Consider the following 26,198-nt stretch of genomic DNA (forward strand, 5'->3'; position numbering starts at 1 on the left):
TTGCCTCGTGAATAGCACATATGAGCTCATATCAAAATATATGATTATACTTTCGTCGAGCACTCCATATATCGGATCCATCAATCCCATATTGCATGTACGCGCAGCCGCGCGGCGGCTAACTCGCGTGTGAAGAACAGGTGCCATCCCACATCTCTCGCCGAGCTATACACATAAGAGTACGTATTTTGGAGAGCCTTTCGTGAGTGCATGTACATGCATGCACTCTAGATTTATTTGGCATGTGTACGTGCATGTCCCATGCATGAAGTTGCCTTGCTTTCTTTTTTTTTCCTTCTCCTTGCTTCCTGAGTAGCATGTATGAGCTCATATCAAAATATATGATTATACTTTCGTCGAGGCGCTCCGTATATCGACGAGTTGATAGGTTCGTCGATCCTGTATTGTACGTACGTGCAATTGTGCGCAGGCTAACTCGTGCTCCGGCCGCGCTGTATGTATTCATGTACGTATTTTGGAGAGAGAGAGAGAAAAAAAAAGAACGTGGTTTGTGAATGAATGCACTCTTTATCATGCATGTACGTGAATGCCCATGCAGGTGCTTGCTTTCTTTTTCCTTGCTTCTTGGATAGCACACATGTGAATATGCATATCATCTTTGATATATACATCGATGATAGAATATATCCCAAGGTTATGAACAAAATATCATCAAACAGCAACATGGAACATAGAAACTCTGAGCAGAAGGTGGTATGATGATGGTGAGAGTATGCACTATGGGTTAATGGTAGTACCTACTTGGGATCTTAAGGACCGGTTCTTGAAGCATGTAATCCAACTGAATAGCGCAACCATGAGATTTATGTGGGTACAGCTTGGCCAATTAATTAGATGCCATTACATCCCAAAAATGCTAATTACGTAATTAAACATCGCATGTGCTTGCACGTGTTTACCTATCAAAGACTAGTTAAATATGTTTCAAATCCCTTAGAGATGGTTTAGAGCGCTTTGAAGAATCCCTAAATACCTTGGAGAAGGAAAAGAATAGAAGGAGGTTGATGAGGAGAGACTTAGGAAAATTTCAGCAAAAGAACCCCCTCGCGGTCTGACCGAGGTCACCCGCGGTCTGACCGCCAGGTATGCTGCCACATGGGTTTCCTGCGGTCTGACTGGAGCCAGTCACGGTCTAACCACTAGCGCATAGAGGCTCGACTTAAGGTGGTTCATTGCTTCTCTCACTCTGTCACTATCTCATTTGCTCTCTCTCACCCCCACCCACTCCCTCTCCCTCACGTGCTCTCTCTTTCTCTCTTGCTCTCCCAACTGAACAAGAGAAAGGAGGAGAGGAGGAGCAAGGAGGGGAGGCCAAGGAGGAGGTCTCCAGTGAGCTCCCCCACCAGAGGTAGTTTTTCCCATAGAGCCTAAGCTCCTCGGCAACGTCTTCTTCCTCCTCAAGCCGTCCACCACCTCCCCGACAGTGCTTTCGAGCTCCGACCATTCCCCAACCTCCGTGACCGAACCACAGGCTTGATAGGACGTGGTGAGCACCCTAGACACCCTCTCATTCCTTCCCTATGGCTAGATCGATCGGATTTGAGCTCATCGAGCTCAACAATGGCCTCCACCACCATTAAAGGCAATAGCCGAGTTTCGATCCTTTTTGGCGTGTGCTTGTTATCCTACGCGGTAGAGGAAGCTAAGATGATGCTTTAGGTCCAAAATACCCACCCAAAAGCCATCGGAATCATCGCCGATGAGCTCACCAAGTTCCCCCGATCGTGCATAGCGATTTGACCGCTTTTTATAGTGGTCTGACCGCTGTTCCAGGAGTCGAACCGCCCTCGGGCCGGTCTCACCACCAGACCCCAAATCACTCTACACGCTGGCGGTCTGACCACATTTTCCCATGGTCTGACCACCACTCCCGGCGGTCTGACCGCCCATGTTGGTGGTCTGAACGTGGTCAACTCAGACAGTACCGTTTCAGCGCAGTTCACTGTTTACTGAAACTTGTAAAATTCATAAGAAATTCTCCGTAGCTCCAAAACTTATGAAACTAATTTTATTGGTTTCATAATACCCTAATATACCTAATAAAAAAAATTCCCAGTCATGTAATAATTAATTAAATGTCTGAGATAAATTAATTAGGTTGAGGTTTCATTGATTCATCGTTAATTCTTTACAAGTCTAAAAATTGTGAAACCAATTTTGCTAGTCTTCTTATAACTTTTTCTAGTTAGGAAAAATATTTTCATGCATTATAAAGCATATTTTATGACATTTTATCATATACATATTGTAGCATGCATTGTTGCACTTTATTCATGCTCATCATTGCATATGTTCCTCTTTAGTGAACGAAGAACCGGAGCATGACGCAATCGTGGTTGAAGGCAACGCCAACCTCCCAGAGTTTTGTGAGTGGTGCCGGGAGTATCAGGCAACCACCAGAGCAGCAAGGCAAGCATCTAAGCATATTGCACCTTTTGAATTGAAGTGTAGAGTTTAAAATTGATAAGACAAACTCTATGTATGTTTGCATGTGTAGAGAGTCAATGTCGGGTTTATGTGGGTAGAACCTACATTGATTGCATTACCTCTATCTTGAGTTGTTGAATATCCACATCCTTGTAGCCTTGACGATATTGTTGATGTCTAATTTACAAGGTCATTCAAAATGCTTAACGATGCATAGGTCACCGATAGAAGTCAAGTGGTGGGGTGTTCCATCGCTCGTGAGCTATAGGTTTAATTATGGTTCATGATGATAATATTAATGATCTTAGTTGGATGAGTGGTGAGGATGAGACAAGATGTGGGTGGTGTTAGGAGTTCCTCGGGGTAGTTCGGGAGAGAAGCCCAGGCACCATAAACCGCTTGGCATCGTTTAAGCACCGTCCATCGGTGTTGTTGGTTTTAGCACTTTCTATACTTACTACTTGTCGCATTATGGGAACGACAAGCCGAATACCTTTGTAGTTGTGGTATTTTAGCATACGAGTCGATGGTGTGAGCTGGTGGGCTTGTAGGGGTATCCAGTTTGCTCTAGGAGTAGTTCTGGATGACCCCCACACCTATCAGCGTATGAGCAAATTGTTAGGGCTTATTAGGAAAGGTTGACTCGAGTACCCCTTGCGTGGGCCTGTGTGGACACGTGAGCTGTATGGTCCTCAAGTCGTGTAGGTAAAGGAGTACCCCTCTGCATGCTTCGAATTGCCGCGCTATCGATCATGAGCATACTTCTGTCCATCCGCATCTATCGTAGAGTTATGAGTGTGGGACAATGGTATGGATGGTCTGTTGGGAGATGTTGATGTTGGCTATTGGTGTATTGCTATGTTTCCATTTATATTTACGTGAAAGTTGTTGGTTACAGGGTATATTGGTTAAGCATAGGTGCTCACACATATGTGTCTAGGTTGCTTAAGCATATTAATGTACTTAACCTTGTGGTCTTTTTCTTGCTAATGGCTCAATGCATGATTCTTGGAGTCGGGTTATTTATATGTACCATATATGGATTAAGTCTTGCGAGTACCTTCGTACTCAGCTACTCTAAAGGTTTTGCGGGTAAGGAAGATGCGGTGTTTGGCTACTTCACGTCCGCCGAGGGTGGTGGGCATGAGTAGGCAACTACTTTGTGGTCGCGCTTTTTGGTGAAGCCTAAGGGCATATGGCTTCATCCATCTTTTGTGGTCTATAGCTTTTGTTTTCACTGCGTAGTTCTCTTTGGGCTAGGAGTTGATCAGTTTTAGTATCCTCCTATATCTCTTTTGCTGTAACTTGTTAATGCTAAGAATTTGTAATACAATTTAATTACTCGCTCTTTATTAAACTTGGTTGTGATTGCTAATGTTGGAAAGGCATATGTTCCGATCTTGGGTACAAAACACGTGCCGGAACTACCGAAATGATATTCTGGTTAATTGTTGAAGTCGTGATTATGTAAATGATCGACTTGGTGATTAACTAGAATATCATTTTGATAGTTTCTCACATACACACCGGAAATGGAAGCAAAACGAGAATCATGACTCGTGGGTAAAATGTGCAATCTCTACAGAGTATAAAACTGATCGATCAGCTGTGCTCATGGTCAAGAGTGGGCTTTGACTTCTTCATGACTAGTTAGGATCTTGCATCGTTAGTTTTTGGTAGTCGGTCGTGGTATCCTGATGAGTTGGTAGCTAGATATATAATATCTAGTGAGTCTGTTAGTCGGATGGAATCCGATGAGCTATTCCTTTAATGTTGGTGTTGTCACACATAGTAAATAGGATTGCTAAGTCCTTTTTGAGTCCTAGAATAGAATGATATAGATGCAGTAAACCTAAGTTAAGCTCTTCTTACCTTAAGTCTTCGTGTCATATTTTTTCATACTTGCTGAATACTCCATATACTCACGCTTGCCTTCTCCCAATATCTTGATGTTGCTCAGAAGGTGAGTACTTCGAGGACATCCTGATCGATGGAGGCGTGTTTAGGCGAAGGAAGATTTCGACTTGAAGACCATGTTCTAGGCTGGCACTCTCCCGGACAACGCCTGTGGATGGATGGAGGACCTGCTACCCCTAGAAGTTATCTTAGTGTTTTGTTTAAGACATACAGGTCCTTCTGTAATGAATCTTATCGTTATGTAATGATATTGTTATATTATCACTTATAAAGTCACCGCATGTATGAAATTTGATCCTGACATACATGTGAAATGCATTTGGTTTGTTATTTTTGAAACTGGATGTGACACTGCTGCTATGCATGGCATGGGTGGCCGCACTGGCGCGTTGCTCTATGGCGAGGGTGAAAGTGCCTAGAGGGGGGGGGGGGGTGAATAGGCTTTTCTAAAAATTAAAACTAAACAACGGATTAAATAGATGCCGGATACTCCGGTGAAGGTCGGATACTCCGGTCTGTCTGGAGTATCCGGTTTAGTCCGGAGTCTCCAATCTATACAGGATTTCGAGAATAACTAAGAATTAACGTAAATAGCTAGAATCTAAAGGTGATACTAAATCTAATAGATATCACAAAGCTTAAACAACAATAAATACTAGCAAGATGATCACTGGGACTAATTATATGGAAAATTCTCAAAGCTACACAATTAAGTAAATTGCACAAATGAGGACACAAGGGATTATCCTGGAGTTCGGCCACCTCACAAAGAAGTACCTACGTCTCCGTTGAGGAGTTCACAAAGAGCCAGGTCTTTTCCAACCCTATCCTCTTCTAGCGACCACAAAGATCAAGCTAGAATTTTCTTACTCAATTTGACGTTGATTACAAACTTCCCATGGCACTCACAAAGATTGGGTGCTCTACTGGCGACGCCTTGCCGTCTAGGGGCACAAGGCTCTAAGAGAAATGGTCACAGCGAATGCTCGATGAAGAACTCAATGCTCAAGTGTCTTAATCTCACTCCAAACCCAAACTGACTAAATTTGCGCAAAACTAAGCACTAGAGATGGTCGAAGGGACTTTGAATGCTCTTGGAATGCTTTATGAGTGTAGAGCTCAGCAGCAACAGCAAGCCATTAATGCTATGGGGTGTGGAAGTATATATAGCCCTCTCTCAAAAACTAGTTGTTACTGTTCTGACACACATAACCCGGAGTATCCGATGAACACCGGAGTATCCGGTCTAAAATCCAAAACGGCGTAAGAACGGTCACAGAACTGTGTCAGAACTAGCCGTTACGGTTCTGTTATGTTGCCGGAGTCTCCGATCCTGACAGGGATACCACTCAAGCAAAGTCCGGAGACTTGCCGGACCCTCCAGCTTCTCCAGGTACCAGAGTATCCGGTCAACACCAGAGTCTCCGGTCTTTTTAACAAAAGAATAAATATTAATCGAGCCACCCTTACTGGTAAAAATATTTTCTCCTACCGGAGTATCCGGTGAACACCGGAAACTTCGGTCTTTTTCAACAAAAATAAATGCCTAACCGAGCGACCTCTGGCGGAGTCTCCCTCGGAGACTCCGGCCTAAGAACTCACCAACACCGGAGTATCCGGTGAACACCGGAGAAATTCGGAACCGAGCACCTTCTGCCGGAGTCTATCTTGGAGACTCCGGCCTAAATACTGAGTACCGGAGTATCCGGTGAACACCGGAGACTCCGGACTCAGTGAACTTCTGTCTAACTTCCTGGTGTCTGTGGGTAAGTGTGTCTCTCAACTTATTGGTTCTAAAGGATATCTTGAGCACTGAGACACTAAACAAGCAATCAAATACAACTCTCTTAATAGAGCGGCTATCCTAGACTCAATTTCAAAAATAGAAAAATTTAAATCCTATTGAGTACTCCTCGTTGCTCCTCTTTTCTTTTCGAAGGGCGTCAATCGTCATATGTCTTCTCAATTTAGACTAAGACCTGTTCATGACTTAGATAAATATATTATATCCTTAATCGTTTTATCATCAATAAGCCAAAACTCACTTAGAGGACCTAGATGCACTTCCAAAGGGGCAGCGCATCTAGGGGTAAGTGACAAACGGCCAGCGCGGCCAGGGGTAGCGACGCAGACGCAGCGTGTCTAGGCGTCGAGGGGTACTGGCACAGCACCTCCAGAACTCAGGGTGAGGGAGACCGGATGACCAAAGGCGTGGCGTGTGGTAGCTGGGGACCTAGGGCGAGGGAAAGCTTTCTGGGAAATCAGGGTGAGGGAGACTGGAGGAGGAGGACCAGGACTTTAGGGTTAGGGAAATCGCAGCATGGGCTGGACTCTAGGTTCACGTTGGGCTAGTTGGAGTTAAGCAAATCAAGCCTCAATACATGTAAAGCCCATATATTTGGGCCCTGCAGAGAAATGGGGACGGGGGATGGGGAACCATCTCCACCCCTGCCATACCCGACCAGGGGGGGGCCTTTCTCTCATTAAACCCCCGTGGGAAAAATTGGTTCCATCCCTATCCTTTAATAGGGGAATTTTCCGTAGTGGAACGGGGACTGGGCCCTGTTGACATGCCTAGAAGACATCTTGTACCGATGGCAGGCCTTGGGTACTAGGAAAGCGCACGCACGCACGTCCCTCTCGAAGTAAACCTGAACCACAAATATGCACACACCTTCTGCTTAAGTTAGGCATGACAATACCTTCAAATTAACCGATCAACATGTCACGTTAATTCCCATAGGAAAATGAATTATTGTAAGAGTTAGAATTATTATTGGGCAAGATACTCATGCATTCACCAATGATGATCCCCCAGGAGGTGTGACATCCAGGAAGTGAATCGTGGAGGAGGGTCACTGCAGCATCGTGCACCAGCCTTGTTATGCTCCAAGGCAGTTGAATGGAAAACGCGATCACGAGAAATCTGAAAAACATAACACAAGTTAATGAAACATGTTAATTGCCAACGATTTATAAAATCGATTATGCAAATACGTATTAAATTTAAAGGAGAGAAAGAATTATATACTTATAAAAGACAATAACTTTATTACTTGAATGCGGTGAAGTATTCAACATCTGTCGCTATATCCAGGTTGGCAAGGGACACGCTGCAAAGCACTATAACAACGATCCTACAAGCTAAAAGCAAAGTCTCAACAAAGGTCGTGTGCCATATAATACATGAACAAAGTGTATGAAAAGTAACAATGACTTCCTTATATTTGACTTGTGCATCCATGTGCATGGTCTTATAGAAGATGCATATTACAATATGGATCTAGCTAGCTCACCTCATTTTGGTTGTTGCCACAAGGACTGATCAAAAGATCAACACATATTGGGGTACCTGAAGAAGCCAATCGAGCCTCAACCTGCTCCTCAAAATCTAGACACATTTAGTTACATGTAAATTATCTAACAGTACACAATGTATTGATTACTTCTTAAGAATGAGCAGAAGGTTGCATGCTCATCTTTCCATTAGACAAAAGAGGTATTACTATTGCTTCTTATTTATTTGAATTATTGCTTTTAGTTCATCTAAAAAATTATTGCTTTTAGTTTTCTCATAATAATATAAAGTTTCTAAACACATGGCACAATATTAGAATCATGTATGATTGTCTTCGCTTTTTTATAAAAGAGGCCTAGCTAGTGACCATGCTTTTAGGGTGATGCTAACATATTAAAAAGCAATTGTTGCATATGAATGTGATTTCATACTATATAGAAATATGGAGCTAGTAGCCATCCGCAGGCGGCGATCGATGCCCTTGTGTAGCCAAAATTCAAAGAGTGTATGTATTACTACTAAAAAAAGTGTATGTTGTCTAGCTCAGGATTTCCTTTTTTTCCTATGATCATCTGACCCTAATTAAGTCCGAACATATTCAAAGCTAGGTTCTAATGTATTCTTTACTAACTTAAGTGTCTTTATCTTGTTATGACGAACATAAGCAAGGATAAACCAAAAAAGTAAGAGAGAGAGGGGGGGGGGGGCAACCTTGTCATCAGTGGAGGATCCAAGGGGGGCTAGGAACCCCCTACCCCTACCCGTTGGTGCTCCATGAAGAGAAGGGATAGGGAGGAGGGAGGGGAAGAGGGGCTGGAAGAGGAAGAAGAGGAGATGAGCCCCCTAGTTTTACTTACTTCATCCGCCATTGCTCGCCGTCTGTGCAGATTGTTGAGTTGCATTAATATCGAGCCCCGAAAGCAATGCTTTGCAAAGAAGGGTGTATTATTCGTTCGACATGTCTGGAGTTCTCCAGAGCAGCAAGACACCAGTCAAAACAAAACTCAAGCATGTCAACTAACATCCCTTCTAGGTAAGCTTCCTCTCGCACCGCAAACAACGTACCAAAAATGGTAGTGGAATTCCTACTTCTGTGTCACTTTTATCCTTTTGCACTCCTTCATGACCTAGAAATAAATATGGACGAATAAAATCTGCTTGCAAAGAAATTCTCCGATGCAACTCTTTCCAAAAGTTATGACGAACATAAGCAAGGATAAACCAAAAAAGTAAGAGAGAGAGAGAGGGCGACCTCATCATCAGTGGAAGATCAAAGGGGGTCGCCCCCTACTCGCTGGTGCTCCATGGAGAGAAGGGAGAGGGAGGAGGGAGGGGGAAGAGGGGGGGGGGGCTATAAGAGGAAGAAGAGGAGACGAGCTCTATATAGTTTCACTTCCTTCATCCGCTATTGCTCGTCATCTGTGCAAACTGTTGAGTCATTCATTCGACTTGCATTAATATCGAACCTTGAAAGTATGCTTTGCAAAGAAGGATGTATTGTTCGTTTGACACGTCTAGAGCTCCAGAGCGGCAAGACACTAGCCGAAACAAAACTCAAGCATGCCAACTAATATCCCTTCCAGGTAAGATTCCTCTCGCACCGCAAACAACGTACCAAAAATGATAGTGGAATCCATACTTTTGCGTCACTTTTAGCCTTTTGCAATCCTTCATGACCTGGAAATAAACATGGATGAATAAAATCTGCCTGAAGAGAAATGCTCCGGTGCATCTCTTTCCAAAAGCCACACACATTTCAAAGCAAATAGGAGGTGAGGATTAATCCGTTTAATTAAAATTTGAAGGGCAATTTGGCAAAGAACTTTTCAGGATTCAATGGGGTAACCCATCAATAATCCCGAGCCCTTGTTTAACTCGTAGAAACCCTAACTCCAATGATTCTCGTTCAACTTCAAGGAAGTTGTATGCGCAACGCCGGTGCGTCGGTCGTCGTCAGCGACACATGACAAGACTTGACAGTTTGCAACGCGCGTAAGGGCCTGTATCTGCCGGCATGGCTGCCTGACGCTGGGTAGCTGGTGAGCAACGCATGATGGGGCTTGGCGGTTAGTAAGACCAAAACTCAAAGGAAGAACAACTTATATTCAAGAGTGAATTCCTCCTATGCCACTGCGATTTTTTTTAGTTCCCGCATGTAGCAATGTCATATAAGGAAATGTAATTTTCAGTGACATATGAGTAATTTATCCTATATTCAAAGATAAATTTCCATCTTCCGAACTAGCGTAATCAGCATCCACATAAATCAGAGGAGAAATGCGTTGCGTATCTGACACCATCGTCCATGAACAAACATTAAAACAATCGTTGCACCGATCTCAAAGTTGCGGTCGTCGCAGTGCTACATAAGTCGATGAAGTCGTCCGCCGGCAAACGACACTTACAATTTCCACACTATATGATTGAACATGCCGTGGTAGCACAAGCAGCACATATATATGCGTCCGATTTCGAACGCCTGGGGCTGGATGCTGCTGCCTGTAACAGGCAGCTCCACCAGGGTCTCAACCAAACAAGCCCCACAGCCAACCCCAACCTCACCTCCTCGTACGCAAATCGGGATACGTACGTACAGTCGTACAACGTAAGCGCGGCTGCCCTTTTCCACGTTGGACAACGTAACACCCGCGCCTTGACGAGATCCAAACCTCCTCCTCCTCCCAGCGCGCGCGCGGCACCTCGAATACCTCGATCGGTCGATCGCCTGCAGTTCTGCACCGCACGTCCGCGCGCATCGCCCCGGCCATAGCATGGCGTCGCCGGACCACCTCTTCGGCCTGCGCAACAGCTTCTACATCGGCGCGTACCACGCCGCCATCACCAGCAGCCAGTCCGTCCCCGCGCACGCCCTCTCCCCCGACGAACTGGTCGAGCGCGACGCCCTCCTCTACCGCTCCTACATCGCCATCGGATCCCACCAGGTGCGCGCGTCCTTCCTCTCGTCAGTCGCCGCCCCGCGCCCCGGACGCGGACGGTGCGTTCTGACGCGTTGGCTCGTCGTTTAATGCCTTGCAGCTGGTGATCGACGAGATCGGGCCAAGTGCCGCCACGCCGCTCCAGGCCGTGAAGTTGCTCGCGGTGTACCTCTCCGGCGACGCCGGGAACAAGGTTAGTTCCGTTTTCTCTGCAGTTTTCCGTGTTTTGTCCGTTTACCATTTGTTTGCGTGTCCTCTGGTTCCTGAAAATGCAACATCCGTGCATTCCCCCTTTGACTTTCTACGTGGTTTTCTGTGATCGTTGTGCAAGGAATCGGTAATCTCAAGGCTTCATGAGCTCTTGGGAGATGCCGCAGTTGGGAGCAATCCGATTCTCCGGTTGATGGCCGGCACTGTCTTCTTGCACGAACGTGATTATGCCGAAGCTCTGAAGCACACCAACTCCGGTGGGAACATGGAATTGTAAGCATCCGTTCTCCCTTACGACTTTTGTTCCGTAATTTGTCATCTGGTACACTCTGTTCGATCATATTTTTTCCAACATCATATCTGAAATAGTGTAACTGCAGAGTTTTCATCTTCTCATAGATGTTGTAAAACGAATAAAACATTAAGGATCCCTCCTTCAATTTGGTGATGCAGGCTTGCGCTGAATGTTCAGATATACCTTCAAATGCATAGGGCAGACCACGCAGAGAAGCAAATCAGGGTCATGCAGCAGCTGGATGAAGACCACACCCTAGCACAGCTCGCGAATGCATGGGTAGACCTTGCCATGGTAGGCACACGCAATTTGCTGTCGCGACTTGTGATTTGGAGAGTTCTCCATGGGAAGAAATGACATGAGAGAAAGTTACTGTTTGTTGCCATAAGCTTCAGACTTTCAGTTCAGCCACTTTACTTCCTGAAGAAACTTCAGGGTTCTGAATATTGTTCCCACGATACATGACTTGCCATGTTTTCCAGGGTGGCTCCAAGATCCAAGAAGCACACCTCATCTTCCAAGACTTGTCAGAGAAGTACCCAACGACTTGCATGATTCTTAATGGGAAAGCCCTGTGTTCGATGCACAGGGGGAACTTTGAGGAAGCGGAGGGATTGCTTCTGGAATCACTTAACAAGGTCAGCTCTAGTGATCTTAGCTTGCCCATACGGGCATTTCTCTGACAAGTCCCTCGACCTGTTGACTTCAAGAAAAGTACCTAACGAAACTGCCAAAACTGTTCAGGACGCCAAGGACGCTGAAACTCTTGCTAACCTCACGGTGTGCAGCCTGAATTTGGGAAAACCTGCAACGCGCTACCTCAGGTAAGTGAAGCCTACAGTGTTGGCAAAAATCTTCAGTTGGATGTGGTGTCTTGTTTTCTTCCTACCTGACGAGTGAAACTAGTTACAGATTTGCTGAATATTAACTTTGTTACTATCTGAGATTGTTTAATCTGAATTAGTGCAAGCCTGGTTGTTTTGCAGCCAATTGAAGCTAGCACACCCTGACCATATGCTGGTGAAGCGAATGTCCTCTGCCGAAGACAGTTTTGACAGAACCTGCCAAGCGATGGCATGAATTTTGCTGCTGTATCTGTTCCTTTGTTTTTTTTTTTTTGAAAAATAAAATTTGTTGCTGTGTCTGTTACTTTACTCTTGGGATGAACCAAAGTAACACTGTGATCTTTTCTGAAACAACTCAGCTGGTGCTCAGATATGTTTGCTCACAATTTAACAAACACACTATCATGTTAACAAAGTGATGTTGGTATGATATTGATTGTGATAAAAAAAAGTTTTCTTCCGAAACATTGGTGTAAATTATAACTAACGCTTTGCTTCTGATGAGGTTTCTGTACTGTTTGAGACATCAAATACGTTGCCATGTAGATTAAGAAGAAGATAGCTCAAAAGGTTGGCAATCTTGGTGTGTTTCGACTTCTAATTTCTAAAGGAATAAGTTTTGACAAAAGCATAGGTTGAGAATTAGTACACTCTAGACCTGCCACACGATGACATGACGTTCTGGATATGGAAGTATTTGAACTCTGAATCCCTCATGTGAAAATGACGCTGCACGAAAGGACCGTGATTGTAATTTCTAGTTTCTTCAGAAAAGTTTCACAAAATATCAAAGACAATGACTCACGTGTACTAAAAAGAATCAAGAACCAAACTGAATAAGACACAAGAATTTTATCACAGGAATCCGATCCAAACGCATGACGAGGCGCACACGACTTTCTTACGGTAACGCTTCTCGAGAAGCGTTTCAGTCACCACTTCCCCTCTGCTTGTGTCAGTCGTCTGTGTGGCGGCAGCGGCGTGGCCGAGGCGATGGCTCCGAGGAATCCCAAGGACGGCGGCGGCGCGGTGGATCCGGAGGCTGACATCGAGGCCCCGCTCATCTCCTCTGGCTCGTCGTTCTTCCTGGACCCGTCGTACGAGTACGGGGGCGAGGGCGAGGGCGACGAGGAGCAGCGCCGGCGCCGGCGTCGGTTCCTCCTCGGCGGCCGCTCGCAGTCCAACACCACCTCCCAGGTCGCGCTCGTCGGCGCCGACGTCTGCCCCATCGAGAGCCTCGACTACGAGTAGGGTTCCCCAGCCTCCCCAATCTGACACGATTCGCTTGCTTCCGCTTGGCCTTAGACTCGGTCGATCGCTGCGCGTGCAGGCTTATCGAGAACGACGTGTTCAAGCAGGACTGGAGGGCGCGGGGGCGGGGCCACATCCTGCGCTATGTGGCGCTCAAGTGGGCCCTCTGCTTCCTCGTCGGGGCCCTCGCCGCCGCCGCCGGCTTCGTTGCCAACCTCGGCGTCGAGAACGTCGCCGGCGCCAAGTTCGTCGTCACCTCCAACCTAATGCTCGACGGCAAGTAAGAAGCACCAGCAGAGAGGTTTCTAGCACTTGATCGATTGGAACTTAGGTGTGGATATGAGCTTCTGGTGTTGACTTGGAACTTAATTTGCTCAGACACCGGTCGGCGTTTGCGGTGTTCCTGGCGTCCAACTTTGCACTCACGATGTTAGCGGCGGTGCTGACGGTGTATGTGGCGCCGGCGGCGGCCGGATCAGGCATTCCGGAGGTGAAAGCCTACCTGAACGGTGTCGACGCCCCCAACATATTCTCTCTGAAAACTCTTATTGTGAAGGTACTAGCTCCTGCCTCTTTCATTCGTACCATTTCAAGAAAAAAATGCCATTGGTATTTCAGTGTGACACCATGTATCATTGACGGACAACACTTGGCTGGGTGCTTAATGTGAAGTAATGAACTGGTTGATTGGTTTAATTACTGTCATTTGAGTGTAGCACCATAGCAGAGATATTTCTAGCCTGCTTGTCAGACACTTTTACGGGTTCTGCTACAGTTATGTTTCTATTGTACTTTATTGTGCTGCTGAAGTGAAATTCGATCATGTTAGAGATGGTCTACATAAGCTGGGGTGGTGAACATGATCAGGTTTGTTCAGACTAGGAAATTACAACACAGTATTGAGTCATTCATAGAAATTTTGGAATATATATAATACAAGTTATATTTTCATTGCGCCCTGCTATGACATCCATGTCCCATCCATGTCCGTGTATCCCAGAAAATATTTGAATTTCACCTTGGAACCACTCTGTTTGACATGTAAAGTTTTGTAGCTTCATAATTTACAAATCTTGTTCCATATTTCAGTTTTCCATCATTCCATGTCATACATTATGGCCAGTGTTCGTTACTCTAATTTATGATAGTTTTTGAGGGGAAATATAGAGTCACTTTGATGCATTTAAGTAAGCTTTATTTGGAACATGAGCGTTCCGTTAACCTGCCTGACTCGACTGGTTTGATGAAAAAGTGAACATGACATAGAGAGCACTTCTGGCTAGAAAATGTGCCATCTGCCATGGAGAGAATTGCTGAAGTGTACAATGGAGTTCACATAGGCCTTTCCTCTTAATTAGATTGCGATCTAGTAAGTAGTAACTCTATTTTGATGGGAAGTGGTTGCATATGCTAAGATTTACAAGTCGATTTATCCTTTTCGTTGCAACTTCTATTGAGTTTGGACTTAAGTGCCACATCATTTGGTTGACTAGACTGGGTCTTAGTTTGCAAGAAAAAAAAAACAATTTTGTCAGTTCAACTTGTTTCTCAGTACTAGACAACATAGTGTTGCCTTCTTCCTCTGTTAAATATCTGAATTCATATTTGCTGGTTTTGAGCAGGTTGTGGGATGCATTGCTGCAGTATCATCATCACTGCATGTGGGAAAAGCTGGGCCACTGGTACACACAGGGGCATGCATTGCATCAATACTTGGGCAAGGTGGGTCACGTAAATATCACATGACATGTAAATGGTTAAGGTACTTCAAGAATGATAAGGATCGAAGGGACCTTGTTACTTGTGGTTCTGCTGCTGGTATTGCTGCTGCTTTCAGGGCACCGGTTGGCGGAGTCCTTTTTGCCCTGGAAACAGTATCTTCATGGTAAATTATTTGAAAATGCATTTGATGACATCTTTATGTAATTACATTTTATTAATATTGAGCAGTAAAAAGGAATCCCTTAAAAGGAGTAAAGTATTTAGAGGCTTCTGCAGAATGGCATCTTTCATAGACAAAGTTTTGTGTAAAATATACAAACAACTAAAACATCCTTTTCTTTTATTTGCAGGTGGAGGAGTGCCCTACTATGGCGAGCCTTTTTCACAACAGCAATGGTAGCTGTTGTGCTTAGAGCATTGATAGAATTCTGTAAAAGTGGCAAGTGTGGCTTATTTGGGAAAGGCGGCCTTATAATGTTTGATGTGACGGCAGATTATGTCACTTACCATTTGGTCGATTTACCTTCTGTGATCACTCTAGGGGTTCTTGGAGGAATATTGGGGAGTTTGTATAACTTTTTCCTGGACAAGGTTCTCCGTCTTTACAACCTTATTAACGAGTATGTACTGATGTTGCCTTAATTTTAAATGATCCCCTCTTCTGCTGTTGTCTTCTATCAATTTTAAAAACAACAACCAAAACTGTTCATAAAAATTGCAATGTGCATCTACTGAACCATTATAAGTACTTGATTGCAGTTGTCAATTAGACTCGTATATTCATTTGAAGCCAAACGTTTTCAATATCTTCCTGCCTAAAGTCTTTTATTTACTTTCAGGAAAGGAAAAATGTACAAACTGCTCCTGGCTGCAACAGTCACTGTTTGTACATCCTGTTGTCTCTTTGGCTTGCCATGGATTGCTTCTTGCAAACCTTGCCCAGCTGACACAGAAGAAGCTTGTCCATCAATTGGGCGATCTGGTAATTTCAAGAAGTTCCAATGTGCAATGAATGAATACAACGACTTGGCTAGTCTGTTCTTCAACACTAATGATGACACTATTAGAAACCTCTACAGCGCTGGCACTGATGATGAATTCCACATATCTTCAATGCTCGTGTTCTTTGTAGCATCATATTTTCTGGGCATTTTCAGCTATGGCCTTGCTTTACCATCTGGCCTTTTTGTGCCAGTTATTTTAACTGGTGCAGCTTATGGCCGTCTGGTAGGCATGTTGATTGGGTCACAATCAACTTTAGATCATGGTCTTTTTGCTGTTCTTGGCTCAGCTGCTCTTCTAGGTGGATCAATGAGAATGACCGTCTCAGTTTGTGTTATTATCCTAGAACTGACTAATAATCTGCTTATGCTTCCTCTGGTTATGCTTGTCCTTCTCATATCGAAGATGGTGGCAGATGCTTTTAACACAAACGTCTATGATTTGCTTGTTAAATTGAAAGGGTTTCCTTATCTTGAAGGGTATGCTGAACCCTACATGAGGCAATTGTCTGTCAGTGATGTTGTAACTGGTCCTCTACAGACATTCTGTGGCATAGAGAAGGTTGGCCATATAGTGCATGTCTTGAAGACAACTGGTCATAGTGGTTTCCCTGTAGTTGATGAGCCACCATTTTCAGATACTCCTGCGTTATATGGTCTAATTCTTCGATCCCATCTGCTTGTTCTATTGAGGAAAAAGGATTTCATCCGTAGTTGCACTGCTTCAACACTGGATGCTTCAAAGCATTTCTCACCCGATGATTTTGCTAAACGTGGCTCAGGGAAACATGACAGAATTGAGGACATTGAATTAAGTGCAGAAGAATTGGAAATGTTTGTAGACTTGCATCCGTTCACAAACACATCACCTTATACTGTCCTTGAGGCTATGTCTTTGGCTAAAGCTCTTATACTTTTCCGTGAACTTGGATTGAGACATCTTTTGGTTCTACCAAAATCCTCTAAGGTTAGTGATGCTGTTTGTGCTTCAGTTACTTCATTGTTACGATTGCTATTGCAGGATTCTAATGTGTATTTCCTTATCATGCTTGTCTGGATAAGTCTAGCTCCTTCGTTGCAATTTTGAGCCCCTTGTTACTTTGATAGCAGCAAGTATTGTTGCTAACCACAGTGATTACTTTAGATTAACAATGATGTGTAACTACACGAATCACACGATTTGCATTTGTATTTCGTACTAGTAGCATTTTCTTTTATAGCGCACAATTCAGTATTAGGAATTGCATTTACTTCTCATAACTATCACTGATAAAATTTGGGCTGCTTAATTTTGTTAAATGCAGAGGGCACCTGTTGTTGGCATACTGACAAGGCACGATTTCATGCCTGAACACATACTGGGTCTTCACCCTTTCCTTTTCAAAAGCCGATGGAAGAAGGTGCGACTTGGCAAGTTAAAAGTCACCAACATACTTTGAAGCTTGCTAGTAACTGATGATTTGGGGAAGTCATAGAAGGATCATTGAATCAGCATTGCGTCACTGCTGTTTTACTCCAAAACTCATCGAGAGGAATCATGCTATTTTGCAGAGAATAATCATCTGAAAGGATCATGTAGAATTATCTTGAATAGTGGTGCAGAAAAATATTATTGTAACTGCTAACAAGAGGATAGAACATGGCTGGGGTGGTAGTTCCCCAACCCAACGAATCCAACTCATACGAGAAACACGAAGTGGAGTATGGAGTTTTGTTATACGTGATACAGACGGGCAAGTTCATGGCGCTGGAGCTAACAAGCTGTAAAATCTCCCAAATGCTTTGCAAGCTGAATCGGAGGCCTGCGTTCAGGCCATTCATTTTCTTTCTGGTGCTGGCAAGGAGCATGCTGTTCTTGAGACTGGACGCATTGAATCTTAAGCTTAGCCTTCAGGAACAGACCTAGATTCTTCTGAATTTGGCGTTCTCTTATATGAGAGTTCTTGTCGCGTGTAATTTTCTATCTGCCTATGCAAATAATTTTTACCCCGTGTGTGTGCAACCAAGTAACACATCGTTAGCTTCTTTTGCTTCCAATTTGTTAGCAGGAGATGTACGTTCTCGCCGCCGCATGGGTCGCGACCGCAGGAAGATCGCCGCCGGCGAGCGCCCTACTGTCATGCCCCTCGATACCAAGTAGACTGGGAGGAGGAAGCAGGAGGCTGGGTAGAGGAGGAACAACAGTGGGAATGGGGATCAGAGAAGAAGAATTGGGAGGAAGAGAACCGGGGAGTAAGAGAACTGTTGTGTCATTTCATCGATGCCTCTTGTTCTGTTGTGTCCGCTCCCCTTTTGGATGCGGTGGCCGCGCCAAGGAAGGAAGCGCCAGCTCATGCCAGTGAAACGCCAGCTCGGTACGGTTCAACAAAAAATTCACCCATCATAAAACCTGAATTTTAAAACTTGATCTGCATCTACTACTAATCGGGTTAACACGTGGTCACACCCAAACCTGACGGTAACTCGAAACTTGACGAAATCTGTCGAGTCTTATCAATAGAGGAGCGTGTGGAGAGAACAGAAGCCAAGTATGGACGAGCGGCGCTCAACGGGCAGAGGCCAGGGGTGGACGGGCAGTGCCAAGCGTGAGCACCAAGAGGGCGGAGGCTAGGCGTGGTACAAGAATTATGATGACATCATCTTCTGTGTTTTTGGTTTATAATAATTTGAATCGAAGCTATGTTGTTTGTTTGTTCATAAAAATACTGAATCAACAACACACCCTATAGTCACCAGCGAACTAAACCGGCATCTAGGGAAAGCTACATCGATCACTCTCATGGGAGGGTACACTTAAAGGTGCCCGGAGCAACAAGCTACGATTTTACTTTATTCTCTTTTTTTTTTTTGTCAGAGGAAGCCCCGAATTCGAACCGATCCGTTTTCCCTTTTCCACCTCATCAAACGTCGCCTGAATAAAACCTCCCTGTCATAGCCCTAGATAATTATTATACCACATCACCTCCCGTCAGAACCACCAACTCTCCAGCAGACCCCACAACACAACCTCCCCACCTGTCAGTCATTCCATCCCAGCCCCCGCCCCCGCCCCCGCCTCCTCCTCCGTTTTCTCGCAAGGCGTCACCCCACGTCCCCACCTGACAATGACAAGAGGCCAACCAAGCAACGCACCTCTCTGTCTCTCTCTCCCCCAAGATCTCCCCCGTTCGTTCGCTTCCCCTCACAATTTCCGTTCCCTTGTCTCTCCACATCTGCTCTCCTCGGTTTTTCAAACTTGTCCTGGACCCGAGAGCAGCAGCAGGCCTCCACTAGCAAATCCGTCCACGCAGCCCCCGCTCTCCCGTCGCGCGCCGGCATTAGCCTGCCCAACGGGGAGTGCGCCGCCGCCGCCCTTCAGCTCGCTAGCTCGCTCTGGAGCTTCGTTCCCGCGCCGGCTTGCTGGCTGGCGGAGGAGGAGCGGGTGGTGTTGTTTCGGGCAGAGGAGGGGGAGCGGAATGGGTTTCTGGGTGGGCCTCGCGCTGGGGGTCGCGGTGGGCGTCGCGCTCATCGTCGGCTTCGCTCGCTCCGAGAACTCGCGCGCCGCCCGCCGCCGCCAGCTGGTAAGCGCTATGCCTCCCGGCCCGGCTGGCCCTTTCTCGAATATTCTCGATGCGTCATGCTTGCATAGGCATGTAGGATTTTTAGCTTCTAAGAAATAATGTTGCGCATCAATCAAAGCGAAGACGGATCGCTTGCCTTATCTTCGCGATTGCTGGGCGGGATAGCTGGTCCCTTTCGTTAGGTTGGGGGCGTTGGGGTACCCTGTCGGCTTGCTCTTTTTACTGGTTTGGGAGAGTAGATTTGGTTTCCTGGTGCGCCGAAAAGGCTCAGGTGTTGCCTTTTAGCCTTGTAAATTTGCTCTCGCTGCTTGTTAGAATGGGAGCTCAGGTACTTCAAGGGGATCACTTATTTTGGGTGCTCAAATTTTGCACACAGATAAGCTCAGGAGAAATCACTCCTAAGCAAGGCATCTAATCCATGTAGTGCTGCTCCAGCTATTTGTTTCACGCCCATATTGGTGCTTGCTGCCATGTTGTCATGGCCATTCCCAGTCCCAGTCTCTGTGCAAGTCTGCATAAACACATGTAACAGTTGTCCTACTCTTTGCCATGGGCTTGTGGTCTATCCTGAACTTCAGATGCTTTCCATTACACTAATTTCCATTCATGGGATTACTTTTGTGTACACCTAAAACTTTGAATGATCCACTTTGTGAGTGTTTTGTTCGAGTTGCAGCCATGCCTGAAGCCCTGAACTAAGCGGGATTTTCCCTGTTTATTGATGCAGGCTGCTACTGTTGCTAGTTTCTCCAAGATGACGATCGAGGATTCACGAAAGTTACTCCCATCTGACCTGTACCCTTCGTGGGTTGTTTTCTCATCGCAGCAAAAGGTATTTGGGTATCTTTAGTTAGCTCTCATCCTTCTACACTATATGTGAATGCATGTATGCTGACGCGACAATGTTGCAGTTAAAATGGCTTAATCAAGAGCTGATAAAAATTTGGCCGTATGTGAGTCAGGTACGCATTTCTTTCAATAGGAATCCAAAACTTGGACTAGTGTTGGACTCTGTTTGACTTGACTTCCTTTATGGACATTCTTATCTTGTATGTGTTTTTGTTTGGTCATTCCTAAATGCAGGCAGCATCAGAACTGATCAAAGCCTCTGTTGAACCTGTTCTTGAACAATATAGGCCAGTAATAATAGCTTCCCTCAAGTTCTCAAAACTCACTCTTGGAACTGTTGCACCACAGTTTACTGGTAGGCCTCGTCAAACTACTCCCTTTGTTGATTTTCATAAGTCAACCAAGCACTCCAAGATTCAAATGAGATGATCATGATATTTATTACCGTTAGACTTGTATTTGAAATTACTTCGTATGATCATGATTTTGTAGTCACGGATAACAGATAACCATTTTAAAAGAAATTAAAAGTCATGGTTGAATTTTGAATACCATGTCATGTCAAACTACCCTGCACCTTATAAAAATCCACAGAGGGCAGTACGGCATATCAAATTACTTTTATCTGATTATATTCCCTATGACACTGTATTTACTGTTTAGTTGTAAAAAATACAACTTTTTTGTTCGGGTGGAGCTCATGAACCCAATTTTATATGGTTTAAACAAGAGAGCATTCATTGCAAAGCAGACAATAGCCGCTGCGGCTAATGGATATTTAGATTCTAGATGGTGTGCTGAAGTACTTGAAATAAAACAAAAAAAAACATAAGGGTTTTAAGAGTCCACTGTGTGAAGACCCCTTTGGCTCTTTTAGATGCATAATACCTTGTCAATAAACAGAGCTGTGTCCTATGAAAAAAATGGTTGCTCTGATGTTCTTCATCTAGTTTGATAATGTATGTTCACTTCTGCAACCCATCCAGTTATAGAATGCTAAATTTCTAATATATATATAGTTATGTATGATGAGGCAGTGCCTTCGTTTTTTGTGGTCTGTGTTATTTAATTTTCATTTTTATCTAGCTCTCCAAATATGTGGCGTAAATCCGTAAATTTCCTGGTGGATGCAAACCTGTAAGTTTTTTTACTGATTTGGTGCAGGTGTTTCAATAGTTGAGAATAAGGACTCAGGTATCATCATGGAGCTAGAGATGAACTGGGATGCCAATCCAAGTATCATACTAGATATAAAAACTAGACTTGGTGTAGCGCTTCCGATACAGGTGACCTATTTCACAGCTATGCCTTTTGTCCTGTAATATGAGTGCTGCAATACAAATTACCCGCATGAATTATACCTAGTTCACATAATTATTTACCAGTATGGTTACTCTTTCTCTTTTGGAACAGTGAATTGATCTTCTTGTGCATCTAATAAGTAACATAAATTTAACAGTTGAGAGTCAAATTTTATCTGGTTTACTCAACAACCAAATTTGGAGCATTTGATGTTAGTTCATCAGCCAACTCATCAGTCTCAGGATGCAAAGCCTTTTGTGCATTATGTGGATGGCATCATGAATAGAGTGACATGTCCTTTGAATGGATAATTATCCAGGGAACTTTTGAAATTTGATCTATTATGATATTATGTATTTCATAATTCATACGCCATAATGTTGTGAGTGCTCTTGCCGTATAGGTAAAGGACATTGGCTTTACAGGAGTTTTCCGCTTGATTTTTAAACCACTGGTTGAAGAGCTACCATGCTTTGGAGCTGTTTGCTTTTCTCTACGAAAGAAGGTTTCTTTCTTCTTTATCCCTTTTTTTCCTCTGATTATTCAAGGTGTTTCTTCCTTGATCTCATTTTTCTTCTCAAATCATGTTAGAAAAAGCTGGATTTTAGACTGAAAGTCATTGGTGGCGAAATTTCTGCTATACCTGGGATTTCAGATGCTCTTGAGGTTTGGCCATACATTATTGTTTTGTAGCAGAAAGTTGGGCTTTTGCATTTCCCATCCTTGAGATGATGGGTCGAATTTTCTTTTGTACAGGACACAATAAAAAATGCTATTGAAGACTCAATAACATGGCCAGTAAGGAAAGTCATTCCTATAATACCTGGGGACTACAGGTAGTTATTGGTTGATTTGTGTGTACATACTAGTGCCATTTTTACTGATTGCGTCATTAAATCATAGAGGAAAGACCATGACTGATTATATGTTACAGTGATTTGGAACTGAAGCCTGTTGGTACATTGGAAATCAAGCTTGTGCAAGCAAGAGATTTGACGAACAAAGATCTGATAGGAAAATCTGATCCTTTTGCCATTGTATATGTCCGCCCATTACCAGACAAAATGAAGAGAAGTAAAACAATTGTAAGTGTAGTAACTTCTTCCCTGTTTGTGAGCCCTGCCTTTTGGAAATCTTGCTAACCATTGTCATCAACTTTACAGAACAACGATCTGAACCCCATCTGGAATGAACACTTCGAGTTTATAGTTGAAGATGCCGATACTCAGAGTGTCACTGTGAAGATTTATGATGATGATGGTATTCAGGAATCTGAATTGATTGGCTGTGCTCAAGTTAGGCTAAAGGATCTGCAACCAGGCAAAGTGAAGGATGTCTGGTTGAAGCTTGTAAAAGATTTGGAGATTCAAAGGGACAGGAAAGATCGGGGTCAGGTGAGCCTAATTTCATGGAAACATCACTGCTCTTGTTTCCATCTGACCACAGGAAATTGTTTTAGCTTTCTTATCAGGGGTATTTTCAAATGGGTACATAATATTTTTCTTCTGACATAACCTCAACAGGTGCACCTTGAGCTGCTCTACTATCCATTTGACATGAAGGAGGAGGCTCCAAATCCTTTCAGACAACAGTTTTCAATGACTTCCCTGGAGAGGACAATGACAAGTATGGAAAATGGATCAGGGAGCACTAGTTTTGACAGGCTGTCTTCAAGGAAGAAAAAGGAAATTATCGTGCGGGGGGTTCTGTCAGTGACTGTGATATCTGGGGAGGATCTGCCGGCAATGGATATGAATGGAAAGTCTGACCCGTATGTCGTACTTTCTCTCAAGAAGACAAAAACAAAGTACAAGACAAGGGTAATTTCTTCATCAAATACAAATTAGTGATGTAGTTAGCTATATAGTGCGTTTGATTCTATTGACAATTGGATCAGTAGGAACCATAATACTTGAGATACTGCTAAAATCAGAAATTGCTTGGTGGAAGCATGTCTTTTACTGTTTATATCATGTGACTGATCACAGGTTGTGAATGAAAGCTTGAACCCAATTTGGAATCAGACTTTCGACTTTGTTGTTGAAGATGGCTTACATGATATGCTTATGTTGGAAGTATATGATCACGACACTTTCAGTAGAGTAAGTTCTTTTGAAGTTTTCATCTTATTACCAGCTGAGTAGTTTGTCAACTGCAGATGTACTTATGGTAACTGTTGAGTGTGTTTTCTGTAGGATTACATGGGGCGGTGCATCCTGACTTTAACCAAGGTTTTGCTCGAAGAAGATTACAAGGAGAGCTTCAACCTGGAGGGAGCAAAGAGTGGGAAACTGAACTTGCATCTGAAGTGGTCGCCTCAATCAATCATGCGTGATTCGCGAGAAGAGGACAGCTTAAGGTTCAGATCAGTCCAGTAGCTGTGCACGCATGGGTGCACGTCTGGTTTTTGAGGTCGGGGGTTGGGTGTCTGCTGTCCATGGTTTGAAGGTTCTGGCTCTCATCTGAAAACCTGCTTGGTTCAGTACTTCAGTCATCGTTTTTCATGCGCAAATGGATCCGTTGCACATATACATGCAATTGTTATGTTGTTGATCGGTTAGCTCGAGGTCTGCAATGTAATGTTGTCAATAGATATGTGTATCTTCTTTGTAACGCCATGTTCAAAGCAGAAATGTGTAAATCTAGTGGAAATAAATTTAGAGTCCTTTTATGGTGATTCATACTATCGGTAGTTAGGAGATAGTATAAATTTAATCTGACTGTTTACATGATTGTATATTTTTTAATTACGACAATAGTGTTAATATTTATCTACCATAACATTGAAAAGGTATTACAATCTTTTTTTATACCTAATATCTAAATAATCGTTCAAACAAATAAACCTATGAATTTGTACAATATAACTATCATGTTATTTCTTTTTTCTAAAATACTCTTATGTTATATATACTTTTTTCATATACTACTCATACTACCTTTAAATAATATGTAGTATTCTAACTAATTTAGATCATCCGATTTAAAAAATAGATGATTCAAATTTTTTTGAGACCACGTAAATTTTTTCTAAATTTAGGCCTTGTTGGAACGTGTGATAGAAAAAACACAGGAATAGTAAAACATAAGACTTGAGATGTCATACTTCTTCAGTCCTATGTGAATTGAAAACACAGGAATGCAGAAGGGAAACCCTTTGGTAGCATGTAAGAAAAACACAGGAATTAGAGACTTGCACATCATTCCAAAGGAATTTTTTTTCAAAAGATCTGACCTCTTGTTAAGTTTCCTACGAAATGGAGCCATAGGAAAGCATTCCTATAGAATTTTTCCTTTCCTTTCCTATGAACCAAAGGGGTGTATAGGAAAAATTACTTAGGAATCTCAATGCTCCAAAAATCCTATGCCAATCCTTCAATCCAAATGGGCCGCAATCGTGAATGGTTCATCAAGCCCATTTTGGTTAATCCTTGTTAATGCACGCGTGTGATCATGCCCGCATTTGGTCGAAACTCGAAATATTGATTCGACTCAAGTTGCTTTCCAAGTGTGTATGGTATGCGGCATGGGAAAGCTACTGTTAGATTTTGACGTTGGAACATGAAGAAAATAACATACACACTTGTGCTTCACGTGCAGCGTATCGACATCTGAAAGAGAATAAACAAGAGAACGCAGTTGCCGCGATTTCTGATGTAATCTTAACTGGCATAATTTGGACGAAAAAGCCATCTTGTTGAGTCTTTGGTCGGCTTATAGTCAGCTGAAGCAGGACAGGTTCCGTCACTCCCAACTTGTCTGCTGCAAGCTGCAACGATTACAGATCGATCAGCATGAACACTTGCACTTCATCACATATCACACGCACAATTACGATCATGGCAGGCACCCAATTTGTCCCATCTCTTAGCACAACATGCGTGCCTAGGACTACCAATAAGATTCCCCAAGCCTCCCAGAACATTTACAAACATTTCAGCCGCGTCGCACAAGAGATTCTCATGGAGCGAGCATTTCAGGTCCGGACAGGAGCATCCAGGGCTTCCCTCTTCGGCGGATTCGTTTGGTGCTTTTGACGATATCACCCGAGACAACCGGCCAAACTCCGAGCATCAGCATAGGCATCCTTGCTTGCACCATCCGCCCGCGCCAATGAAACGAGCCCCGGCTCCCGGCGCCCCGGCGGGCACGCGTCTCCCGACTGAAAAAATGCGGCCTCCCCTATTGTTTTTCACGGTTGATCCTGCACAGCAGAAACGACATTTTTGGTAGTGTACGGTGATCTCTATTTTTGGGAGGTAAATCAAAGAGGAGACTGGCTTCTTTGGGTAATGAGTGAATAGCCGGAATGGGCAAAGTATAAAGCTGGAGGCTCTGCTTTTACCTCGCGAGTCTGTTTTGCAAGCTAGCTATTTCTAGAATGTCTCAAAGCTGATGCTGATGCATTTTGGCATCTGCAAATAACTAAGTACTACGGACTGCAAATTATCGGTTGCTTGCGCACAGAAATTAAGAACCTTTTCCTTTCCATCTCCACAAGCAGCCGGCAGATCCAACCGTTAGCGACACAACGACAACATTCACTCTCGTGTCAATGTCGGAC

General features: G+C 43.9%; 3 protein-coding genes across 3 annotated transcripts; all 3 read left to right on the forward strand.

Moving 5' to 3' along the window:
- Positions 1 to 10,319: 10,319 nt before the first annotated feature.
- On the forward strand, positions 10,320 to 12,266 carry LOC133923683 (coatomer subunit epsilon-2-like). The gene is made up of 7 exons (XM_062368971.1): positions 10,320 to 10,605; positions 10,700 to 10,792; positions 10,931 to 11,082; positions 11,263 to 11,398; positions 11,587 to 11,742; positions 11,849 to 11,928; positions 12,091 to 12,266. The coding sequence occupies exons 1-7, from the start codon at positions 10,435 to 10,437 to the stop codon at positions 12,182 to 12,184; spliced, it is 882 nt and encodes a 293-aa protein (XP_062224955.1). The 5' UTR covers positions 10,320 to 10,434; the 3' UTR covers positions 12,185 to 12,266.
- A 569-nt stretch (positions 12,267 to 12,835) lies between these two features.
- On the forward strand, positions 12,836 to 17,840 carry LOC133925099 (putative chloride channel-like protein CLC-g). Its single transcript, XM_062370935.1, has 7 exons — positions 12,836 to 13,196; positions 13,280 to 13,480; positions 13,579 to 13,756; positions 14,823 to 15,085; positions 15,273 to 15,542; positions 15,762 to 16,890; positions 17,228 to 17,840. The coding sequence occupies exons 1-7, from the start codon at positions 12,943 to 12,945 to the stop codon at positions 17,360 to 17,362; spliced, it is 2,430 nt and encodes an 809-aa protein (XP_062226919.1). The 5' UTR covers positions 12,836 to 12,942; the 3' UTR covers positions 17,363 to 17,840.
- A 1,223-nt stretch (positions 17,841 to 19,063) lies between these two features.
- LOC133925100 (synaptotagmin-5-like) lies at positions 19,064 to 24,305 on the forward strand. Its single transcript, XM_062370937.1, has 13 exons — positions 19,064 to 19,483; positions 20,211 to 20,315; positions 20,395 to 20,445; positions 20,567 to 20,687; positions 21,497 to 21,618; positions 22,038 to 22,139; positions 22,226 to 22,300; positions 22,391 to 22,470; positions 22,569 to 22,719; positions 22,798 to 23,028; positions 23,158 to 23,454; positions 23,623 to 23,736; positions 23,830 to 24,305. Exons 1-13 carry the CDS (start codon positions 19,379 to 19,381, stop codon positions 24,010 to 24,012), a joined length of 1,737 nt encoding a protein of 578 aa, XP_062226921.1. The 5' UTR covers positions 19,064 to 19,378; the 3' UTR covers positions 24,013 to 24,305.
- Positions 24,306 to 26,198: the final 1,893 nt, after the last annotated feature.

This window comes from Phragmites australis, chromosome 7 (assembly GCF_958298935.1).
Source record: "Phragmites australis chromosome 7, lpPhrAust1.1, whole genome shotgun sequence".
In the NCBI taxonomy this organism is placed as follows: domain Eukaryota; kingdom Viridiplantae; phylum Streptophyta; class Magnoliopsida; order Poales; family Poaceae; genus Phragmites; species Phragmites australis.